Source organism: Elephas maximus, chromosome 26 (assembly GCF_024166365.1).
Source record: "Elephas maximus indicus isolate mEleMax1 chromosome 26, mEleMax1 primary haplotype, whole genome shotgun sequence".
Taxonomy (NCBI): Eukaryota; Metazoa; Chordata; class Mammalia; order Proboscidea; family Elephantidae; genus Elephas; species Elephas maximus.
Genome location: NC_064844.1, coordinates 14,518,808 through 14,543,584, shown reverse-complemented (window position 1 = coordinate 14,543,584; position 24,777 = coordinate 14,518,808). Strand labels below are relative to the sequence as shown.

Sequence of the window (24,777 nt, the reverse complement as noted above, 5' to 3'; positions counted from 1 at the left end):
AACACCAAGAGGGATGGTGGTACAATAATGTGGAAGTAACTGGGTGCCTGACGTCAAGGAGCTTTCATACTGAACAAGTTATGCTTGGACTCATGAGGGAGAGAAATAAACTTCTACCCACTTGAGCTAGTATTATTTTGAATATGTTAGAGCAGCTGAGTCTATACTCTAACTGGTATTCCTAATATGTGACCCTGGGAAATTAGACTTGCAGGTCCCTATTCCAAAGGAGTTCACACTTTTTTGAATCTACTCTTGCCAACATTACTGAGCTCTTCCTTGCCATGATATCCAATGAATATTTTCTTCAGTCCCAATCTTATTCAATCTCTTGGTAGCATTTGACACTCACTCCTTGAAATCCTTTCTTCCCTTGGCTTCTGTGACATCCCATACTCTTGGTTTTCTTTCTACTTCTCTGATCATTTCTCCTTTGTCTGTTTGCCCTTTTTCTTCTTCTTCTGGTCCCTTAAATGCTGGTGTTTTCCAGAGTTTGTAACCCTCTTTTTTATCTCATTCTATACCCTTAGCCTGGATAATTTCATTCACCATCTTGATGCTGAGAACTCCCAAAGTGTCTGTCCTGAGTTCTAGGCTCATATGGCCAATTGCTTAGTGGACATCTCCCCCGTGGTGTCTTATAAGTTCTCCAAATCAACTTCTCTCTCATTGAACTCATCATCTTCCAGTCCAGTACTGCTCCTGTTTCTGGGTTCTCAGGCCCAGTGATGGTACCACTGTCCACCCAGTGGCTCAGCCTGAAGCCTGGGTCCATTCTCAGCCCTCCCTCAGTCCTACCCTCTACATCCAGGTAGATCATTGATTCTGCTGGTCCCTCTCTTAAATATCTCTCAAATCTGTTCATGTCTCTCCATTTTCACTATCACTACCTTACTCCACCCAGCCATCCCCTTTTCTCCTCCAGCCTGCTCTCCACCCTGCAGCCACAGTCTTTCTTCTGTAGCACAAGTACCCTGAAACCCCCTCTAATGGCTGCCCAGTACCATTAGTGAGTGCCATCTTTGATTTGGTTTACAGGGCCTTTCATGATCCAGCTCCTTGTTATCCCCCTTACTCTGCAGGCACCTTTCCTGTTGAACTACATGCAGTTCCCCACATGAGCCCCTACCTTATCTTCTCATGTTCTGCTGCTTCTGCCTCAAACACTCTTCCTGCTCCTCATCAGCAGACTCCCTGCAGCTCTCTCTCTGGGTTCAGCTTGGACACCTGCCTTGGACAGCCTTCCTGGAGTACCAGTTGCCGTTGGCTGACTCTTCTGGTGTGCCTCCAGCGGCCCAGGCTTCCCTGTGGTCGTGGAGCACTCCCCAGGCTGTGCTGCAGTATGTGTCTCCTATTGGTCTTCAAGAGCCTGGAATTCAAGGACAATGATGGCTGTGTTGTCTTTCTTACCCTGTCTCTCCAGCCCCTAACATGATGCCTATCCTCAAACTTGGTGAGTTACTTAATCTCTCTGATCCTTGAAAAATGGGGGTGGGAGTGGGAGGTGGGGTGGGAAGTACCAAATTCTCAGGGTTGGTGGGGATTAAAGAGATAAATCTGCAAATTTCTTGTCCAGGGGCATGGTCTGTAAATAAAGCTGCTTTTTTAAATCTTCTGGTTAGGAAACAGATATACTCATAAAAACGGAAGAGGTTGGCAGTCCATCTAGGGATGGCTGGCTGGGAGTCTGAAATGTCTCAGGAATCATAGGTCTTAGAGTTTGAAAGGATGGTAAAGCTCATCTGAACTGCTTCATGCAGATAAAATCCCCTGTGCCCATTACACAGATGGGACACTGGGACCCAAAGAGAGAGGAGAGTTGATGGGCAACCAGAACCCAGGCTCCTCCACCACCGCTGCTTGTGAACGGGTCTTAGTTCCAAGCGGAGGAACTGGAAGGACTCTTTTTAGAAACACTGTAGCTGAGTAGTTTTTCAAACTACTGGGTGTGATCCATTGGCAGATCATGAAATCAATTCAATAGCTTTTGACTAGCATTAAAAAAACAAAACAGTGCACTGCCTGTACACTGCAGCTTTACCAAGATTTGCTTCCATTCTACCACCACGTGACAAGAAAGCCCCTGCTGTAGCCAGAAGGGTTGGGGAGGCTGGTGAATTCTGTTCGTTGGCAGGGTGGGGAGGACAGGGGTCCAGAGTGCGATTTTGAAGACTGGGGTGGTTGGGGCCCAGTAGGTGAGTGACCTGTCAGTTACTTCTCCTTTCTAGGGCAACTTGAGAAAAAGGATGACCTGTGGAGAGGGGTGGGGACAGGAAGCCTTAGTAGATTTTGCACTGTTATGCTGATGAGTACAGTGCGTGCGGCAGTGCTTCTGAAAAGAAAAGGAGAGGTTTGCAAAGGGTCCCCTGCAGAAGCGATCAGGGCTACCCGGTCCCATGTCATCATGAAACGCCTCTTATAATGGTGACACCTGGCATTTGTGGAGTAGTAGTTAAGTGCTAAGGCTGCTAACCAAAAAGTCAACAGTTCAAATCTACCAGGAGCTCCTTGGAAGCTCTATGGGGCAGTTGTACTCTGTCCTATAGGGTCACTATGAGTCGGAATCCACTCGACAGCACTGGATTTGATTTGGGTTTTTGGAAGACGCCTGGGGTGGGGTGGGGAGGTTTCATTATCCTACTTGAGAGATGGATCTGAGAGGACAAAGTGACTGCTAGATCCAAGAACTAGAATTCAGGCCAACCTTCTATGTCAGCACTCTTTCCACACCACAATAATGTGAGAGCCCTTGTGAGTGTGTGTATGTGTGTGTGTGTGTGATGTAGGGCAATGTTCAAAACGCTGGCTGCCCATTAGAATCACCTGGGGAGATTTTAAAGAAGCCCAGTGCTTGCTGGAGCTCCTCCTCAGAACAATGAAATCAGAATCCTTGGGTGTGGGTGACCATCAGTATTTTAGCTCCCTTTGGAGGGCCTGGGTCCCTGGTGGTGCAGAGGTTAAGAGCTATGTCTGTGAACCAAAGGGTCCGCAGTTTGAATCCACCAGCTGCTCCTTGGAAACCCTATGGGGCAGTTCTACTCTACCTTATACGTTAGACTCAATGGTAATTTTTTTTTTTTTTTTTTTTTGGAGAGTCTGGACTGCAACTGCCATGGTTGGGACCACTTCCCCAGGCCTGTCTGTGGTTCTCCCAACTCTCCCAGCACCAAGTTCCTCCATGCCCTGCCTTCTGTCCAGCCCCAGCTTTCCTATTGGCCTCAGCCCAGTCTGGCAAAGCTTCCCATGGGGTTGGTCCTTTGCCACCCTGGCAGATGCTTGACACTGTTGCTTTGCAGAGTAACCCCTCAGGGGAGCCACCATTTAGACCCAAACCTCCCAGCTGGAGTTTCCAGGGGCCCACAGAGAGGAGGTGGGGGTGCAGGGAGATGGGGGTGGGGGCGGCTCTGACAGACAGAAAGCCAACAGCTCAGAGGGTGGCAGGCTGCACATTTTATTCAACATTAATTTAAACATCCTCCAAGTCCTCTCTTGGAGTGCTGCTCAGAAAAATAAATGTATTGTTTAAGAAACCCTGAAGGCTGGCCCCACGAGCTCTAACCCCCCTCCTGAGAGACAGAGAAGCATAGAAAATGATTTGTAAAGCAAAGGGGGCTTCCCTAGGGAGGAGAGGGAAGCGAGAGCAGCTGAAAGAGAGGGGAAGAGGGTCTTGGGCCAGGTGCGTGCTTATCCTTGATGCTACGCCTTGGTGACAGTCTGGACGAGGTGCTGAGAGACGCTGTGGTCTGGGGTGTGTGAAGGTGCCAGAGCTGCTTTCAGGGGCAAGAGTCCAGTCCCCGAGTCCATGCTGATAAGCCTGACACCCTGGAAAAAGACCCCGTTTCCTGGGAGTCCTGGGGGCCAGGAATGGTTCCAGCAGGCTCTTCTCAGTCCTTCCACCCACAGAGTGCGGAGCCGGCAGGGGCAGCAACGAGCTTGTTACACAACAACCATTGCGCCCGATAAGCCCCAGGGCCTCCTCAGGACTCAGAAGTGCCCCAAGCAGCCTGTCTGGATGTGTTTTCCAGACTCTGCATGTGGAATTGTGCTTTTCGTTTTTCGAGAATGTAAGAAGTTACAGTAAGATGGGGCCGTGTGACCCATAGCTCCAGTGGTCTCTGCCTCTGTGGGCCTCCGTCTGCTTCTTTCCCTGGAAGTGGCTCCTTTGGTCACGAGGGTCAGCCACCGCTCACCCCAGAGCCTGCAGGGAGAGGTCTGCTGGAAGGCTTGTCTGAGGGCTGTGGATCCTGGGTCAATTTATCAGCTATTTTCCAGGGTTTGGCTTGGGCTTGGATGCTGGCTTCTGTGTAAAACACAAATAACATGCAAATTGTACAGGAAATGCCCCAAGGCAGAGAGGAATTTTCCAGGCCCTAGTAGATCTCCAGGGAGTTAAAAATAGGAAATCGTTCTTCTCTAAATGACCCAGACTGAGATTTTTCTCGGGGAATGAGGCTAGTAGCTCTTTATAAGGCTGGTGTGTGTGTATACTGCTGTGACTGCCCTGGGCAGAGGCTGTCTGGCATTTTTTCCAAGCTGAGTGCCTGGAACTGCCTGAGCCTCTGCCTACTTCCATAGGCCCAGAGATCCTGGCTTCATTCAAAGGACAGAGGGGCCCGACCACCTGCCCTTAAGCAAGCAAGAACACCAAGGGTGTCCTTTTCACCTGCCTCCGCAGCTCTGAGAAGGCCTGGCTGCTCACCACGCCCCTGGTCTTTATGGGGTGTCAACTGGGTGGCAAGGGCGTCTTAGAGCCCATTGCACCTTTTTGGGAGCCCCCATAGCCCCAGCATGAAATGGGTAAGTGTGGCCCCAAAGTTAGTAAGTAACTCCTTAAAGCCTGGGGGAGTGGTAAATTTCAGTGCTCGTCAAACCAGAGACCCCACAAGTATGGATGTTTCCCTGGGACGCTGGTAAGAGAGTGGCAAAGGCCTCCCTTCCCTGCCCCCTCAAAACATGCTTATGGCTCCTTCAGAAGCTTGCTCAAGCTACCCTCAAGGAAGATTTGTCAAAGAGAGAAATTGATAGCAGATATCTTGCTTTGATTTAGTTTTTTTGTTTTTTAACCATGAAACCAAACATTCACTTTAAAGAAATCCCTGACCAAAATTAATCTGCCAGCAGCTTTTCTTTCACCCAAAGTTACAAACCCTTTCTTTCCTGTTGGAAGCCAGGCTTATTAAATTTGAATCTCAAAAGATATGGCTGGCCATCTAAGATGTAACTATTGGTCTCTTCTAGTCCTAGTCTGGAGCAAAGGAGTGGGGGAAAAAAAAACTAAAGACCCAAGGGAGCAATTGGTCCACAGGACAAATGGACCACATGAACCACAGCCCACACGACCCAGAGACCAGAAGAACTAGATGGTGCCTGGCTACAACTACTGACCCCTCTTTCTGGGATTACAACAGAGGGTCCCAGACAGAGAGAGAGAAAAATGTAGAACAAATGATCAAATTCACAAAACAGACCAGACTTACTGGTCTGACAGAGACTGGAGGAGCCCCCGAGACTAAGGCCCCTGGATACCTGTTTAACTCAGACTTGAAGCCACTCTCAAAGTTCACCTTTCAGCCAAAGATTAGGCAGGCCTATAAACAAACATCCATGGTGGCACAGTGGTTGAGAGCTGAGCTGCTAACCAAAAGGGTGGGAGTTTGAACCTACCAGCCGCTCCTTGGAAACCCTATTGGGCAGTTCTAGGGTCACTATGAGTTGGAATCGACTCAACGGCAATGGGTTTGGTTTGGTTTTTGGATAAGGCAAACAATAACACACATGAGGAACGTGATTCTTAGATCAATTAAGTATACAAGATCAAATGGGCAACACTTGCCCAGGAACAAAGATGAGAAGGGGGGTACACAGGAGAAATGGGTGGATGAATACGGTAAACCAGGGGTGGAAAGGGAAAGGGGGAGAGTGCTGGCACAATGCAGGATTGCAGCCAATGCCATGAAACAATTTATGTATATATTTTTGAATGAGAAACTAATTTGCTCAATAGACTTTCACCTAAATCACAATAAAAAAAAGACATAGCTGGGTGGAAGGGCACAGCCTATCCTGTGAACTGATATCCATTGATCTCAGTAAAAGGGGAGGGCAGGGTTCAGTCAATCCTGCTAAGATTAGCCAATGGTTGATCTTCTATATTTCTCCCTCCTCTTCTCTTTATAGGCCCCATTGTACCTAGTTTTTTAGAACCGTTTGCTTTTTTGGAATCAAAATGATTTCCCCATATGCATTTAGAATAGCTGCTCAGAATAAACTTTATGTTCAAATTTCAGAGAGTTTTGATTATTTGGAACAGACTGCAGCACAAGAAATTTAGGGTAGACTTTAGGAAGCACTGGCTAACAGACTTTACCAAGGGATGTTTTGAGGTGTTTCTCCCCTGGAGGTGGATTCTGCTTCCTCCTGTGGAGAAGGGACCCAGCGCAGGCCTATGGCTGTTGGGAGGACTGACTGGACATTGCTTCAGGTCTGTCTAGCTCATGGAGTCTCAACTGCTAGGACATAAGCCTCCTAGTGCTGTTCCTGGGGCTCATTTCCTGTGGGGAGGTTGCTATTTGCCTGAGATTAAGTCTGCACAGATGCCTCTATCATGGGGATCTTTACTTCCCCCTTTGGGTGGCTCAGATCCCCGAATTGTTTTCCGTTGCCTAGGTGACACCTCTAGTTGGATGCCTTTTAATCTCTCCGTCTTTCAAAGGGATACATCTGACAGTTTATTTTTAGGTCCCATCAGAGGGCCCTGCCCTGAAAACATGTGCCTCTCTGGGCATGCGATCCTCCCGGTCACAGCAGCCATTGCTCAGGCAGTGGGCCTTTGTGAAGTCTGGGCTCACAGGCTGGCAGGGCCAGCCATCACAGTGAATCCAGAAGTGTGGCTCTTGGGCCTTCAGAACTCAGCCTGACTGAACCCTCTCCTGACCAGTCCTACTCACTGGCTTTACCCCCAGGTTACGGCCTGTGCTTAAAAATCAGTCCCATCCCAAATTAAAATTACCCAAAGTAACTAGTCACTCAGATCACAGCTCATGTTTTCCTTCCCACAATGAACTGGAAGGGGAAAGAGGAGCCTGACAGACACTCAAGTGTGACTTAACGTTGTGCATGTGTGAGCATGTGTGTGTGTTGCAGGCACATATGTTTCTGTAATGGCTTTAGTGCCTCTTGGACTGGTTGTGTGAGGCGTCCTGGTGCTTCTCGAAGAAGACTTCCTGTCAGACGCTGTACATACTGGTGGGTCGCACCGTGTCTGTATAAGCTCTAGCATTTGTCCTTGGGACCCTCATCTCTTTAGATGAGAAAAAGAGGCAGAAAGAGTGTTCCTTTACAGCTCAAGACCTGCATCCTGCAAGAAAGCCTGGGCATCTGGCCTCCCTCCTGGTAAATGACCCCCACACTGCAGAGGGTGACTCTGGGAGAACCTGTCCTTCCACTTGAGGATCACCCAAGGCAAAACTTTAATCCTCAAAGGACTTCTCTCCACCCTTTCTGTGAGCCCCTTCTTCCTCCACCCCCAGTACAGACTGTGCTGGGAGAAAACAAATCCATGTAATTATCAGTGGGGACCAAGTGGGATTTAGAATGGGATCCTGTTGTTCCTGACTCCCAAGCATACGATGACCCTGGAGCCAAACGTCCTGACGTTTGCAGGATGGCTGCTTTGGGTTCCTGGTGCTGCAGGTTCAGGCTCCCCAAGGCTGTGGCTGGCAGGGACCCATTCAGAGAAGGAGGAGGGCTGGCTGAGTGGCTGTGTTTTGCACCCTCGGGCTCCCTAAAGGGGAACAGTTGAACTGATCAGTGGTAGTTAAGAAAAAATAAATTCACACCAACAAAGAAAAATCTTGTCCAAGAAGACTCAAGCATTCCTAGCTAACCGTGAGAAGCATTCCATGAGTGATCTGGAAGAAAGGGAGCCTGGGGGATCAAAGATGCTTGGAGCCTCAGAGATCAGCCAGCTGAGCAGGGCACCCTTCCTCCCAAGTCTGAATCTTCTCCTACAGGCCATTGTGGGCTTTCTCCCATAAGGAATAGCTGCCCTGGGTGCTGTGCTCCGGGGATTAATTTCAGGCTGAGAAAGGCCAGCTAGAGTCCCTTACCATGGCAAGCTCCAAACCTGGGGGAAACGCTACAGTCCGCAAGTTGGTGGCATGCTGCATCTCATTGCATAATACTACACCCTTCCCGTGTGTAGTGGCTGTTCTATATATACACACCAGGAGGCAACATATGGCTCTCCCCACCCCCACCTGTCAAAACTGTGACTATATCACTTCTGACGACCAGAAGGAAGCTGCTAGGCTGGGCCGGGATCCTAAATGCTGAGGAGGTAATTCAGAGCCATGAAAAGTTGCACCATATGCTCTGGGGTTGCGGGATGCTTGTGTGCACGGGGATGGGATTTGGTGCGAATCTGCAAAACCCAAGGATGCGCCCGTCCTTGCTGCGGTCTGCACCGGGCGGGCTTTAGGGGGCCTTTTTCTCTCGGGGGTGGGGGGGAGGGGAGAATTTGCTGGGGCTACCGTTCTCCAAGAGGGGACCCATAAGGAAACCAGGCTCCCCAAAACCTGCCCCTGATAACACCAGGCCTGGCCAAATAGTATTTCTTTAAAAAAAAAAAAACTTCTTTTTGGTTTCATTTTATTGGATAAAGATTAAGAAAGTGCCAGCGTCTGAGAGAAATGAAGCAGACCACGCCCGACGGCACCCCGGAATGGTCAGCGTTCCTGGCGCTGCCGGCAGGGCGGACCGGCGCGTGCGCCCGTCTACCTGGAGGCGCTGGTCTCCGCCAGCCGGTTGTTCATGATGCCCAGCGCGCCCACGCCGCCGGAGAAGCCGTTCTGGCGCGTGTTGACGCACACGCTGCGCGGGTAGCCGTTAGCCGTCTCCGACAGCTGCTTCTGCAGCAGCGCCAGGGACACCTTGTTGGAGGCCGTGAGGTCGCGCATGGAGATGAGCTCGCCCGACAGGCGGCGGCCCTCAGCGTCGCTGTCGCGGGCCCCGGGGTCGCCGCCGAGCGCGTTCAGGCGGCGGCGCAGCCGGGAGCCGGGGGTGATGGCATTGCGCCGGGCCAGGGGCGCACCGGGCGCCGGGCAGCAGCGCGCGCAGCAGCGACAGCTCAGCTTGCGCAGCATCCAGTTGAGCACCTGCTTGATGAGGATGGAGATGACGTTGAAGAGCGAGTAGATACAGCACACACCCAGCAGGATGAAGAGGAAGTTGCCCAGGCGGTAGAGCCCCTGGTGCCGGTAGGCAGCGTGCTGGCTGCTCACCAGGTCTCCGAAGCCGATGGTGCTAAAGGTGACGAAGCAGAAGTAGAGCGAGTCCATGTAGTCCCAGCCCTCCACGCTGGTGTACATGGCCGAGGCGCAGCACGACAAGAGCACGGCGAACAGGCCCAGGATCAGCAGCACGTGGTACACCGAGGGCTTCCAGCCGGCCAGGCTGTCAGCCTCCGAGAGCGCCGAGCCGCGGCGGAAGGTGGCGGGCAGCAGACCGCTGCGGCGCAGCTGGCGCTCCCTGCAGGTGCGCATGATGAAGGCCAGCAGCGAGATGATGCGCTCCAGGAAGAGGTTGAAGAACAGGATGGTACCCGCACAGCCGAAGAGCCCGTAGGCGATGAGGAAGGCCTTCCCGCCCACCGTCGCGGGGGTGGTCATGCCGAAACCTGCGGAGACAGGGCAAGGGTCAGCGGAGGACGGGGCTGGGCAGGTGGTCCCTACCAGGGCCAGGGTGCCGGTGGTGTACCGGTGCTGAGACGGCGTCTATCCTGAGTGGCAGCCCTCAGGTGGAGAGAAGGCAGTCCTTAGACATTTCTCGTGCTTGGTGGCACTAGGTATGGCTCCTGATCTTGGCAATATCTGAGACTTCATGGTGGGAATCTATAATTCAAAATGAATGGTGGAGAAGATGCATGCAGGACACACAAAACAGACACAGCTGCACAAGCTTAAACCATGGAGATGTATATAAAGCAGACAAGTGCCCCCCCACCGCCAGTCACACCCAGCAGATGGCCCTGTTAAGACAGAATTCTATAAGGGCTGTGGCTAATCTGGAATTGCTCACTCTGAGGACCGGGTAGCTATATTTAGTGGTCTCTTTTCAGAGGGCTTTATGAAGCTGACAAAAGGTTCCATTGAGAATAGAGTGAGTGATTGAGGCTTTGCCTCTGGGTGTCAGCTCCTTCTCATCCAAGGAACACCAGGACCCTTGCTCACCCCTGTGGCCAAAGGAAAGGTTCTGTCTCAGCCTGAGTCTCGTGCCTCTTGTATCTGGGGTTGCGTGTGCCCTGGGAGGTCTGCTGTGTGCCTGGGCTGGTTATTGCATTGGACTCTTATAATCTAGTTTTAGCTTCTGCACTTGTTCAAAACACAGTCTTTATCAACTGATTTCTGCAAAAGGCCTGCCCCTCTCCAAGCCCTGCTTGATGCCAGCTGCCGTCTCTTTGTGGGACCCATGGGTGCCTGACTCTGGTTATGGGTTTGGGGTTTACTTCCTTGGTAGGAAGATTCACTTGCTGCTTGGACTCTCAGCTGATGGATTATCCATTTGAGAACCATCATGACACCTTTCGGTACCTGCGGCAGCAGAAGTTCAAGGGCATTCCTGTTTGCTTGATGCCCAACGTGCAGAGGGCCACCTGTGTGCTGCCAGTGGGCTAGGGGCCTGGGACGGGGGTGAAGATGAGTGTTGTTCCATTTGGCTTACTGTTTCCCTAAACAGGCCAGAGAAAACAGTTCTTTTGATAGTTTCAGTGTTCCTTAAACCTGTTTGCTAATAATTTTCTAGGTTCCCTGGGGGAAATGTCCAATTGCCTGACCATAGTCTCCACCCTATGCTCAATGACTCAAGTTAGGGGACAATCTTATAACCACATTGAGGGAGATGTTTTCAGGTTCAGAATCTGGCCAGAGTAGAGTGAAACACCAAAATAGCAGTATAACCAAGAACACGATAGAAGGATTTTGCTATACTTTAAAACCAAACTCAAGTTCGTGAGCTCATAAAGAAACGCGCTGAATTAACATGGTTAGAGGTGGAGTGAGAGGGTTTGTATTTGTGTGTCTATAAGAAGTCCTAGGTGGATAAGCCAAATGCCCAGCAATGTAAGTGTATCATGGACTATTCATGCAAGGGAATACTATACAGCAATGAAAAAGCAAACACTACAGCTATTTGCTGCAACATGGATAAATCTCTCCAAAAAAGAATGTTGAGCAAAAGAAGCTGGACACGATACATTCTATATTGTTCCATTTATGTCAAATTCAAAACCAGGCAAAAGGAAACTACAGTATTTTGTTTAGAGATGCATAATTGATTGGTAATATTATAAGGAAAAGCACAGAAGTGATTTCGATAGAAGTCCAAACTGTGGCTTCCTCTGGGGGGTCGCAGGGAGTAGCAACTGGGAGGAAACACAAGGGGGCCTCAGGTGGTGAACATGTTCTGTTGACCTGGGTGCTGGTCACATGGGTGGTAGCTGTATAACAAATTGTGTTTTTCAGGTGTTTTTAAAATTGTAAACTCGTGATAAGAAGGACTTGTAAACCCCCCTGGGCTGTTAGAACTATACCAGTACCAGTTGTGGGCGAGGTGATTCTGACTCATGGTGACCTCATAGGACCTGGACTCTGTGGGGTTTTCAGTGGCTATTTTCTCAGAGGTAGACTCCCAGGCCTTTTTTTCTGAGGTGCCTCTGGATGGCCTCGAACTTCCAACCTTTCTGTTAGCACCCAAGTGCATTAACTGCTTCCACCGCCAGGGACTCCATTAGAACTGTTAAGGAGCAGTCCTACCCAGCCCTTACTGTATAGGTGAGGGAGCTGGGGCAGAGGGGACATGGCCTACAGCTAGTTGGGGACAGACTGATACCCGTATGTCCTGGCTTCTAGCCTGGTGCTTAGATCATTATACACATTACACACAACACTGCTTCTATGCATTGAGGGAAAACAACCTCTAGCAGACGAACTGCTTTGCTAAAGCCCCAAAGAAATTGAAAATCCCGAGCCTGGAAAATTAACACTTTGCCGAAGAGGAGGTTGAATGAGATATTTTCCCATATTTTAAGGTCTTCAGCTGAATTCTCAAAGCTGAGAACGCGATGCAATGCACTAGCCCCCATTCTAAGAGAAGTGCTAGACACCTCCAAGATGCATCCATGCTGGATTTGGTAAAACAGCAAAACCCTGCCCCCACTCCAGGCTGTATGGATTATCCTGGGACTGACGGAAGAGAGTAATGAAGGAGGAGAGTTGCTGTTGTAGTGGCAAGTGCTGCAGTATCCTCTCCCCACGCCAGGATGGTCCCAGAGAACCTCTGGGTGGCAGCTGTCTTCCTGGCTGGATGCTCCCTGAGATGCTGATACTCACAGCTCGCACAGGAGTGCCGGAGCAGAGCCCAGCAAGAGTTCTGGGAGAGCCAGACGGTGTCCCCTGGAGTTCAGAGCTGTGCTGGAGACTTCTCTGGGTGGGAGGCTGATGGGAGTGGGGAGGGGGCGGAGGGAGGGCAGAATGGGAGCCATCTGCACTTTAGGGTTTGCTGCATGGAGGAGGTGTGAGGCCAACATGGGATAAGAGGACACTGTGGAAGGAAGGCAGACAGTGTGTAAGAGGAATACCATGGGGGGCTAGCAGTAGAGGCTGAGGGGTGGAGGGCTGGGACGGTGTTGGGGGGGCGGTCACAGAAAGTGAGATGATGTATTGTCATCACTCACTCAGGCAATGGTGCCGGGCTGTGGTCCCTGTGGGGGACTTCCAAAGGACCCCTAAATGGGCTCCATGAATGAGCACGTCTTAGCAGTGGGCACTGCAGCCCTGCTAGCAATCACTAAGGAAGAATCTTGTGGGAGCAGTGATACAAGATCAAGAGTGAAAATAAACCAGATCACCCCTCCTGTAGCGCAGGTCCCTGGGCCCAAGGTCAGGCCAGAGCTGGAGGGAGGGGAGATGCTTAGAAGTGAATTTGAAGATTTGATTGAGACTGGACTGAACTTTTTAACATTTAAGAATGAGTCTCAATCTTAAAACTGGCACTTGGTGGTGGGTTTTTGTTTGTTTTTTTAAACTGGAAAACTTTAGCATCTGCCCAAGATGTTATCAAGGAATGAAGACAAATATAGCCATTTCCTGGGTTGCTCATGTAATAAACCAGCCCCACCTGGATTTGCTCCCTGCTGTGGTGGCTCATCACCTATGAGTGACAAATACCAGCCACTGCCACACACTCTGCTGGCCCTGCACCATCATCTCACTTCGTCTCCACGACAACCCTGTGAGGTAGGCATGGCCCCCATTCCACAGACAGGAAGCTGCAGGTTAAGTAGCTTGCCGAGCTCCCACAGCGCAGAAACGGTGGAGCTGAGACTGAAGCCCAGGTCGGCCAGGGTCTAAAGCCCAGGCTCTTTCCACAACACTGGCCTGTCTCCCAAGGGCACTGAGGGTCTGGTATCTCTCTGGGGTGGCAGACAAGGGAGCTTTTTCGTGGGAAGAGTGGCTGCCCTGATAGTCATGACTTCTGTCCCTAAGAGTCCACTTTCCTCTGTGGCTGTCTTTCACCAACCATTGCTGCCCCTTGATCTGGGGCAGGGGAGAGGGCCCACTGCTTCCCCCTTAATGTTTCCGCCAAGCTGGACTCATGCTTCTCGTGACACAGCTAAGATAAGCTGAGCTATTTAAGACATGTCCTGGGGCTTGGCAACAGCAGGAAGAATGAGATATAGAGGGGACCACAGGCAGGGTACTCATCTGTCCCTTGGGGTCCCCATTGGCCTGCCCTTACCTGGACTACCCCCACGTCACCATCTCTCCATGTCTGGACTCCTTAGGAGTTGTGGTTTCCTGTTGTGAACTGCTTCTTCCCTGGATGGCTGAACCCAGAAGGAGACATGCCTCCCCACTCACCCACCTCCCTCCCCACAGGGGAATGCCCTTATCCTATGGCCTCAAAAGGTCAACCAACACCAGATATGCAGCCGTAAGACCAACATCCATCCATCCATTCTGAGGACCTAGGGTTGGCAGGCATCGTGCTGCCTCAGTGGAAAATAAGACATACAGACAGAACCTAGGCTGCCTTCTTAGGGGCTCCATACTCTGTTATTCTGGCATTTCTTACAGGCCCTGCCCCCTCTGCTGCCAGCAGGCTCACTGCTGGGACAGGGCACAGCCTTTCCCTGCTCTCTCCCCTGTCCTCCACTCCCCAATTAAGGCTGGCCCAGAACTTGCCCTGTGGTCTCTCGTGGCCCTGGCTCAGCTTGCATTCAGCGTAACTTAGAAGCAAGGATGGCAAGAGTGCATCTCACATACCTTGGACATATTGTCAGAAGGGACCAGTCCCTGCAGAAGGACATCATGCTTGGAAAAGTGAGGGTCATCAAAAAAGAGACCCTCAACGAGATGGACTGACACATTAGCTGCAACAATGGGCTCAAGCATAACAATTGTGAGGATGACTCAGGACTGGGCAGCGTTTTGTTCTGTTCAATAGGGTCGCTATGAGTCGGAACCAGCTCAACAGCACCGAACGACAACAATAACAACCCAGTCAAGTTGTGGCTGCAGGCTGAAAAGGACACTATTTGACTGGTCTGGCTGTGAGGTACCACCTGCCCAGAATGAAGGGGACGGGCATGTCAGGAGGTTCTCTGACAGCACAGAGGGTGGCCAATGAAAGTGTCCCCCTCATACCCAGATTCCTGTCTGACTCCCTGTGCCATCTCACCCTCCTGTGCCTTCCTACAGATCTCCCTGTCAGCTCATCTTGGGCCCAGGTGGGGGCCATTAGTCCAGCCTCCTTCCCCATCAACATCAAGACAGGCTCAGAGCTCTGGGGGACACCAGGGTAGTGGGGTCCATGCCTGGTGCCATGGCCTAGCTAGTTGCTTCCTAGAGTCAGGGAGCAATTCCTCAAGCTCTGCAATTTTGGGGAGCCAGGCTGGCTCTGGAAGCTTCAACCAGAGAAAAGGCAAACTCAGACACCCCAGAATCCCCTCGTCCCCCAGTCACACCCCGCAGAGGTATGATCTGTCCCCAGGTTCACACCAAGCCTGCTATTCTGTTTATGCCACGATTGATCTGCCATCCCAATCTGCACAGAGCAGACACTTGGGGGCTTTAGTATGCCACTTTGACAAAAGCTGTGAAGCTTGTTCCCACAGCCTGTCTGGTGCCGCCTTCGCAAATGGGGCCCTGGTGACAGGGCCTCTGTAGTTCGGCTCAGAGAGCCTGGAATTGAGATGGGGAGGCGAGTACTGATCTTTGTCGTGCTCTCCTGGATGCCAGCCTCTGTGCTCGACACTTGGCACTTGTCTTCCCTCCGACTCTCATTATTACCCCCAACAATGCAGGTAAGAGATTGGGCCAGGGGAGGTGAAGGCACCCACCCCAGTGCTGGCTTGTAAGTGGCTGAGCTGACCCAGAAGCCCGGTCTTTTCTACTGCACCAGGCAGCTGGAAAGTCTTGGCTCATTACCCCCCGGGACCTCGTCCTGCTGGGCTCTGGAATGACAACTCTGAGGGGGGGAAAACATGATTTATTGGTCAATCTGGGATATTTTTTGAGAGTGAATGGGGGCACTATTAATAACTACACCAGGACAGCGTGTATAAACCAGGGCTGTCCCCAGCAACTGGGAGATATCGTTAAACTGCAGATCCCCCAAGCGGGTCCCACTAGAGAGGTTTTATTTAGTGGGTCAGAAAAGGGGCCCAGGGATCTGCATTTTAACAATGCCAATGGGCTGAAGCCCTTCCTTTGAGAAAGGATGCTACGAGATATCCTAGATGGCCCTACTGGTTGGAATCCGCCCAGTTTCAAACATTTTTATTTAAATTTCCAGTGACTAAAACCCTTGGACATTGGCCATTGTAGCTGTGTCCTTAACAACCATTCTCCTCGTCCGCTACTGTGTAGCAGCGAGGCCCTTTCAATAGGCCCCATTTCAGAGACGGGCTCTATTAGTCTAGACCAATCAGCATAATCCAGTCCCCTTACTACCACTGGCTCAGCCAATCAGTGCAGGGTATTCCCACAGAGCTTGAGATTGGCTCCAGAAGAGGCATGTGACCTAATTCAGGCCAATGGGATGAGAGAAGAGATTCCTGAGTTTCTGGGACAAAGGTCTCCTCACTCTTCGGAGTGAGCCACTCTGGATACGCAGAGAGCTGGATGTGGCCCCAGGAGTGGTTGGCAGCTGTGTGGGGCCATGAGGAGGTGCCAGCCATAGGATGAAGCTGACGCCACCGAAGGCTGAGTAGAGGCAGCCTTTAAGAAAAGAGGCCTTGATGACCCTGAAGGGCTGTTAAATCAAGCCAGCCGTGCTGCCTGCCCTACCTCTGGATTTCCAGGTGCCTAAGCCCATATGGGGAAACGCTGGTGGCGTTGTGGTTAAGTGCTAGGGCTGCTAACCAAGGGGTTGGCAGTTCGAATCTGCCCGGCGCTCCTTGGAAACTCTGAGGGGGCAGCTCTACTCTGTCCTATAGGATTGCTATGAGTCCGAATCGACGGTAACGGGTTACCGGGGAGCCCATATGTCCCCACAAAGCTGTCTGTGTCATGCAATCAAACATATGCCGGCTGCTGCAGCTGGCCATGTAAGGGGCCTGGTTAAGCAGCCCAGTGTCAAGGAAATCATACTAGACTTGAACTCAAGGGTTTGAGTCCAGTTGTGGCCTCTGTTAGCCAGGTGATTGAGGCAAGTCACTAACTTCTGAGCCTTGATTTCATCAGTTGTAAAACGTATCAGATGTTCCTGTTAGGAATGCTCTTTGTCAACTGTAATACGCTACGTCGAAGTGTGTTCCTCAGGATGTGAGAATAAACTTAGTGGGGGTGGAGAGGGATGAATAGTTCACACGACTGAGAAAAAAAAAGGGGGGGGGGTTAAAAAAGTGAAACAAGATTCTTTGCTATAGGACTTCTCAGAGCGCTATGTTAATGTGATTTATAAATCCAAGAAGAGATATGCTAACACTACTTTGTTCCCCAAACTAATTTGACTTAGAATGTATTTGACCACCTCTCATGACTTGAGGGAGCTATGGTGGTATAGCGGTTAAGAGCTCGGCTGCTAACCAAAAGGTCAGCAGTTCAAATCCACCAGCCACTCCTTGGAAGCCCTATGGGACAGTTCTATTCTGTCCTGTAGGGTCGCTATGAGTTGGAGTCGACTCAACGGCAGTGGATTCGGTTTTGATTTTTGGAGCAACTTGAATGTTACGGGGAATAATCTTTGGGAAATGCTGTACTTTACTCATGTGAAGAATTAAGAGTGAGACATTTTTAAAACACGGGCAAGGATTTCCCACATTTTTTAAGTCACGGTGACACTGTAATCCTAGAGCGGTGCCCGGTATGTGGCAGGTTCATGAGCCAGGTTTGTGGAGTCAGTGAGTAGATGTCTCCATTCACTTGTTTAGAGCAGTGATTCTCAAATTTGTGTGCCTAGTCCCACCTGGGGATCTTGTTAGATTCTGGGGTGGGGCCTGTGATTCTTTATTTCTAACCTGCTCCCAGGTGATGCTGTTGTGGCTGGTCAGTGAGCCTTATTTTGAGTAAGAAGGATTTGAATCTGCTGATATTAGGACCAGTGACTTACAGTGTTAATTACCTTCTGGGGTCTGTCTCCATAACGAGAATGGGAACCCCTTGCAAACAAGGGCTACATCTTACCAGCTATTTGGAATTCAGCTGCCTGGGTCTGAATTCTAGATCCACCATTCCCTAGCTGTGTGTCCTTGAGCAAATTACTTAACCTCTCTGTGCCTCAGTGTCCTCATCAGTAAAATGGAGATGATAATAGTACTTACTTCAAAAAATTTTTGTGAGTATTAAATTGAGTTAATATATAGAGAGCCCTAAGAACAGTGCCTGGCATATTAATGAGACTTTAATAAAAGTTTACTATTGTTATTAATCTTTCTACTCTCTGCAGTGAAGAGGGGAATCTTGTACAAAGTGGGGACTGATAGTTATTTGTTGACTGAATGACTGAAAGTAAAATTTGAAGAACCTTAAGGGTGAGAGGATAAGAGGGCTGAGTTGGTGGGCAGGGGATGGACACAGACTCAGAAATACTGGGGCATGGCACATGGCCCGTTGGGTTGCCAGATTAAATATAGGATGCCCAGTTAAATATGGATTTCAGATACATCTTTTTTTTTTTTTTTAGTATATCCCAAATAGTGCATGGGATATACTTATACAAAAGATGATTTGTTGTTTATCTGAAACTCAAATTTAACTGGGTGTCTGTATTTTCATTTACTAGATCTGGCAGCTCCACCCATGGCCCCAGTTATCTGCATGGCGTACTCCTCTGGAAAGCCTTTCCCAGCGTCCCCAGCTGGTTTCATCCTTACATCCTGGACTGGCTCGGGGAGGGATTAGCAGCCTCACTCTAATAATCCAGGAACCTGAGGCTCACACAAGGCTGTGCCTTGCTCAAGGCCAGGCCAGCAGCCAGGCCCTGCAGGGCCCCTCCTTCTCCAAACACGGAGGAGTGGGAGATGGCTCCTCCCTGGAGGCCCAGGGCCCTGGGTGTATGATGAGGTAGGAGAGCAGGGATGGGGAGCGTCATCAAGCTGTCCTGTGGATGGAGCTGGACATTGACTTTCTGGAACAGGGAGGAGTCTCCTGGCCATGCCCCATGGGGAGGAGGTGGGCAATTGAGAGGGTATTGGCCAGAGAGCCTGCCCTGGGACAGCAGCCCGAGCCTTGTAACCTCAGGGCTACACATGCCTTCTCTGTGGGCCATCGTAAATCTCTCCCCTGGGGAGGAAAGCTAACCAGCCAGGCTTAACCCTGGGCCTTCTCGGGGAGGTGGGCTGAGAGAACAAATTGCTGGGAGAAGAACTTACAGCATTTACTGAGGAATGAAAAGGTAGAGGGGGAATAAAAATAACAGCTGCTCTATACTGAACTCTATTTCCAGGTACAGCGCTGAATGCTTCATGTCTATCAATTCATTTAAACCTCACAACAACCTGATGAGGTACTGTTTCATTGATTCTAAGTCGCACTTTTTCCCCCTCACGTTTTAACATCTTTGAAATCAGGATACGTTTTACAATCGATAGCCTGACAGTATTTGGCAGCATTGTTCATTCTTAACAACGCGTACAGTAACAGTGCGTTTATAATTGATGGTGTCTTAGATTTGATGAACTATAGTGGGACTTATTATCATCCCCATTTTTCAGATCAGTAAACTGAGTCACATTTAGCAGATAAAGACATTGAGGTTAAGTAACTTGCCCAAGATCACAGAGCAAACACATGGTAGAACGGAGATTTGAAACTTGAGGAAGGTGCTTGCGATGTGATAAAGAAAAGAGGCATAAACGCCTAGAAGGTGAGAAGAGGGGAGAGGATGCTTCTGGTTAGAGTGGTAGTTCTCAGCTCTGCACCCACAATGCATCACCTGGGAAATGTGTAACAGTCCCAGTACCCAGGTGCACCCAGACCAGCTAGATCAGAGTTGGGGCTGAGGTGGAGTAACGGGAAGGTTTACGGAGGAAGAAGTATTTGTGTTCAGTCATGAAGATGGATTTCAAGGACAGGAAGCAGAGTCTGGGTTTGGGACAAGAGTCCCACTGGGAGAGCTGCTGTGCACAGGGCCTGGGGGAGGGAAGGAACGCCTGTGACATGTGCAGCCTGGACGACTCCCACACGCAATGCAGCTCCGTGCCTGGCCCGTAGTAAAGGACCAGTAACTCTTGCTGGTGGAGTGGGTGAATCTGTGAAAGAAGGAACAGGACAATTTAGGGAGGACCTCCCATTCACCCAATACTCAGGCTGAACCCGCAGGAGCTTCGTGGGAGTGGGGGCGTCACCAAGCACCTCTAGGAGCCTCTTTAGCATCTGAGCCTGGCATGTGGCAGCGTGCCCCACTTAGTGGAAATTTACAGGCTCTGGAAATCTCAAGTGCAGAGGATAAACTCAGTGAGTTCCATCCCTGCAGGCTTGGAAAGGGCTGCCGCTACGTTGTTGCTGGAGAGCTGAAATAAGAGGTTAGGAGCATGGGCTGTGGTGCCCTCGCTTGCCAATGAGTGGACGTGGATGCATTACTTCTCCCTCCAAATGGCCTGATGACAGAACCTGTCTCCTAAGGCTGTGAGATTAAATGAGGGTGTGATTTTCCCATGCTTCCCGCAGTGCGCAGTGCCTAGGACACAGTAAGTGCTCAAAAAGCACCAAGCGTATGGGAGCACCATCTAAGGTACATCTATTGGTCCCATCATGTCCCGAGCAAAAAAGAATGAAGAAAATCAAAGACAAAAGGAAAATATTAGTCCAAAGGATTAACAGACCACATGAACCACAGCCTCTACCAGCCTGAGCCGAGAAGAGCTAGATGGTGCTGAGCTGCTGCCACGAGCCACTCTGACAGGGATCACACAATAGAGGGTCCCAGACAGAGCAGGAGAAAAATGTAAAACAAAATTCAAATTCACGAAAAAAGACCAGACTTACTGGTCTGACAGAGAATGGAGGAACCCCTGGGACTATGGCCACCAGTTACCCTGCTCGCCCAGAGCCGAAGCCACTCCTGAAGTCCACCTTTCAGCCAAAGATTAGACAGGTCTATATAACAATAACGCACATGAGGAATGTGCTGCTTAGCTTAATCAAGTGTGTGAGAACAAATGGGCAACACCGAAAACAAAGATGAGAAAGCAGGAAGGGACAGGAAAACTAGATGAAGGGACACGGGGAACCCAGGGTGGAAAGGGGGAGAATGCTGACACTTTGAATGAAAAACTAATTTGCCCTGTAAACACCTAAAATATAGTAAAATTAAAGGGGGAAAAGAAAAAGCACTAAGCTTAATTACAAATCCCCATGGGCAAGGCATGGCCCTTATATCGCGGGGGAAGCATACCAGCTGAAACGTGGAAGGAATGGCAAATCATAGGAATATCCCGTTGTACACGCCCAAGACCAACTCTGCCATTGACCTATTACTGGTGCAAGCTAGAGGCACCGCCCTCTGTGATCCCAAAGTTGAGTGTGGCAGTGGGTAGGGTATTTGAAAATGGGCCCGTTTTGGAAAAGCTGTGGCAGTGGGCTGCTGGATTTTCTGGTGCTTGTGGGTCTTTGGAAACCCTGGTGGCCTAGTGGTTAAGAGCTACGGCTGCTAACCAAAAGGTCGGCAGCTCAAATCCACCAGGTGCTCCTTGGCAACTCTATCAGGCAGTTCTACTCTGACCTACAGGGTTGCTATGAGTTGGAATCGACTCGATGGCAACAGTTTTGGTTTTGGTAGGTTTGTGTAATTTTTGAAGCTAGATGGTCAGCTCCCTGAGAGCAGGGGCTGGTGTTTTCTCTACCTCTTCCCAGCCCCGTGTGGGGTTGGGCTCGGACTGCATTCTCTGTGACTCAGGATGGAGAGGCACCCATGGGCAAGACATGTGGAGAAAGCAGGCCCCTTCCCTATTTTCTTTCCTGTTTGCTCTTGGCTTGTTCTTTGGGGGCTTTGGGAATAAAAAGAACTGAGCCACACAGGCTGTACATCAGTGATTTTTAACATTGGAAAAGTTCTGGCAAATATGAGCAAAGGGCAAATGACTCCCAGGGTCGGGTTTGCAGCTTGGCACTGCTTTCCTCGTGACCGGGGGTGGAGGCTGCTTTCACCTATGGGATTTACGTTTCTCTCCTCACCAGAAATCATTCAGCAAAATGAGTTATTAAAAGCTGGTTAACTACTCCTGCCTCCGGGTAGCTCCAGCTTAACAACCTCTCCCAGGGAGCAGTTGTCAAGCTCAGGCCCCCAGGAGCTGGTGGGAAGATGACTCATTTACATAGAGCTGGCCTCCCTCCTGCTCCTCATCCCCCCAGATCTGTCCCTGTCTCTCTGATGACTAATCCTTTTCAGGGATGAGATCACCTCCCCCTCCTGTCCCCCACAAAAAGAACAGAGCCGTAGCCTCAGGCCGGAATTTTGGGAGAAGACTGAGTCCAAGTCCAGGGAAGGCAGGGACGTCACTGATGGGACAAAGGCCAGGCCAACCAGAAGAGCTTGGATTAAAAGGGCAGAGATGAGGAAATCTTCGATGCCTCTCCTGGCCCCATTCCTTCCTCCTCCCACCTCAGGCTGCCCACACAGGGCTGTGGTGAGGTGGCTGTGGCTTGTCTAGGGCACAGCACTGAGACTCACGCCGCCTATCACAAGGAAGACAGACCAGCCCGGAAGAAAAGTCAGGTCCAGCAACCCTTGCTTGCAAGTTTCAATACAGTGCCAACTGAATCACATTTTACCTCAAATACTGTATCATAGAGGAGCAGATTACTAAAGGAAATCTGAGGTGGTTTCCGTAAAGCAAGGAATCCTGCTCTCAGGTGGACAGTTTCCACTCTCCTCAGTCAATTCAGATTTCCTACACCGAAGAAGCACCCTCTCATCCCTGTTCACACACCACAAGCCTCCTCTCCAGTCTGAGGGAGGACGTAGGCAAAGGGGCAGAGCCCCTGCTCAGGGACAACTCAGCAATGCACAGAGACCATTTCTTAGGGGTCTGGCTCTACCTGACAGTTGTCCCCAGCACTTGGCCTCCCTCCCACAGGCATACCTCTTTCTACAGAAGGCGGCCCCGTTGGCTGCTCCAGAGGACTAAGAGGGAAGGCAATATGAAAACAAACCATAATTGCAAGCTGCAGCCAGGGAAGTACTCTAGAGGGTTCGTGAACTCTGTGTGACTGCCCTGCTAGGCCCTTACCCATCAGACCAATGAACAAGCTAACATGGCTGCCAATAGCCTGGTGAGGGGAACGGAGGAGGGAACTGGCCTGTGGCCTCTGGCCTGAGGCTAAGGGGTGATCCAAATTGGTGGGGGAGGGTTAGTTCTAACTGTACATTCTGCTTTCAGCTGCCATGGAGGGAGGGGAGGGAGTTTGATCACTGGCTCACAGAAGAGAGGATGGGAAGAAACTAGATTTATGGAGCCCTTACCCCAACGCTCATAATGTGAAATCAGAACTATGTCTACCTTTTTGAGGCTCTGTAACATTGTAAGTCATTAGAAACCTGTAAGTCATAAGAAAGTTATTGAAAAAATTTCTGAACTTAGACATAGAAACATAGAAGCATGTATGTAAACAACCTTTAAGTTCACTTTGACTTGACGTGCTGTGACACAGGAAAACATAACATACATGTAAACAACCTCCCTGCTCTATAACCTTGAAGAGAAGAAAGATTGGTCATTTGGGTACCCTGTAACCCTGGAGAAAAGACATAACATACTAGTCTTTGACATAACACTGGTCCTTGTCGTGTGGAGCCAAGGTGATAAACTGACATATAAACCCTAAATTTCTGTTCACTCACGCAGAGATGGAATGAGATTCTGTCTGCCGCCACCGACCTTGGACACTGTTTTCTAGGGACCTCCTCCAAGTTTCAGCCATGGTTAAGCCTTCTTCCCAAGACCTCTCTTTAAAGGTAAAAGCTTGAAATCTTAAAAATTTGAACCCTAAGCGTTCAACTAACATGGTAGTTGTTAATTCTGATTCTCCCGTTCTAAATGAATGTTGTGAAGTCTTGTGTACCTTGCCATGACTACCTTACAATAAACTAAACGAGTTTATGCATGACAAACCTGAGTATATCTCTATTAATTTTCTAAGATAAAATTCCACATGATACAAAGGATCGAACCAGAATTTCTTAGATTGGCATGCAAGGCCCTGACCTACTTTTCTGGCATTGTCTCCCCTCCCGGAACCCTCTTCTTCAGTCACACTGGTCCCCTCACTGTCTTATACGCACTTGCCTGCATGTATTTATTTGCCAGGTATTTACTGAAAGCCTGCTCTGAGTCTTTCAAGGTGTGGATATGAGGTGAGCAAGGTAGGCAAAATCCCAGCCTGCACAGAACCTATGGTCCGCGAGCATTCCCATCTCCACGTCTTTGTACTTGCCATCCCCCCAGCTCCCACCTTTCAACATCTAGAATGACTGATTTCTTTTTCTCTCCACCTGTCTGCATTCTGTTCATCATCCTGCAACACCGTCAACTCGTCAAACCCTTAGTCATGTGCTGCCTTGGGACATCCCATCTCAGTCCATCGTCTCAGAGTATTATTTAACCCTTTATGTTTTTCTTTATTGCCTCCCCAATGGAATTATGAGATTTCTGAGGACAAGGCCCATGTTTTAGATTTCCTCCTGCCTTCTACAATGTGGGCTTTCAGAGAACAGCTGCTAAATTCCTGACACAACTAAAAGTTTGTCTACTGATCACCAGGAGTCCCTGGGGGGTGTAAACGGTTAACACGATCAGCTGATAACTGCAAGGTTGGAGGTTTGAGTCCACCCAGAAGTGCCTCACAAGAATGGCCTGCCAATCAACTTCTGAAAAATCAGCCATTGAAAACGATATGGAGCACAGTTCTACTCCGGGGTCACCATGACTTGGGATCCACCTAACAGCAGTGGATTTTCTAGTAATCACCAGGAGACACTGTGTCAGAAATACCATGGTTTCCATCTTAGTTTAGTTAATTCGTTTACAGGTTTTTGAGACCTGCTAGGTAATAATGGAATGAATAATACTGTCAATGTCCTTCAGCCAAGGACCACCAGGAGCACCCCTGTAATCAAACAAAATTGGGTTTATCGACTCATTGTAACAGGTAGACTGTACACCACAGGGAACTGTGGATATCAGAAAGGGACTTTTTATAGGATCTGGGCTTGAGTTAGGTGATTTTGAGGAGGACTCAAGGAAGCAGAACTTTGCCCTGGATTGGATGCTGTCAGGAA

The 24,777-nt window shown here is 49.8% G+C and overlaps 1 protein-coding gene across 1 annotated transcript in view; it reads right to left on the bottom strand.

The window, feature by feature from the left end:
- Window positions 1-8,774: 8,774 nt before the first annotated feature.
- KCNK12 (potassium two pore domain channel subfamily K member 12) overlaps window positions 8,775-24,777 on the bottom strand; it is a 48,424-nt gene continuing 32,421 nt past the window's right edge. The window contains exon 2 of the mRNA XM_049870431.1: window positions 8,775-9,676. Within this exon, the coding sequence (XP_049726388.1) occupies window positions 8,775-9,676 (902 nt within the window). The remainder of the gene's footprint in view (window positions 9,677-24,777) is intronic.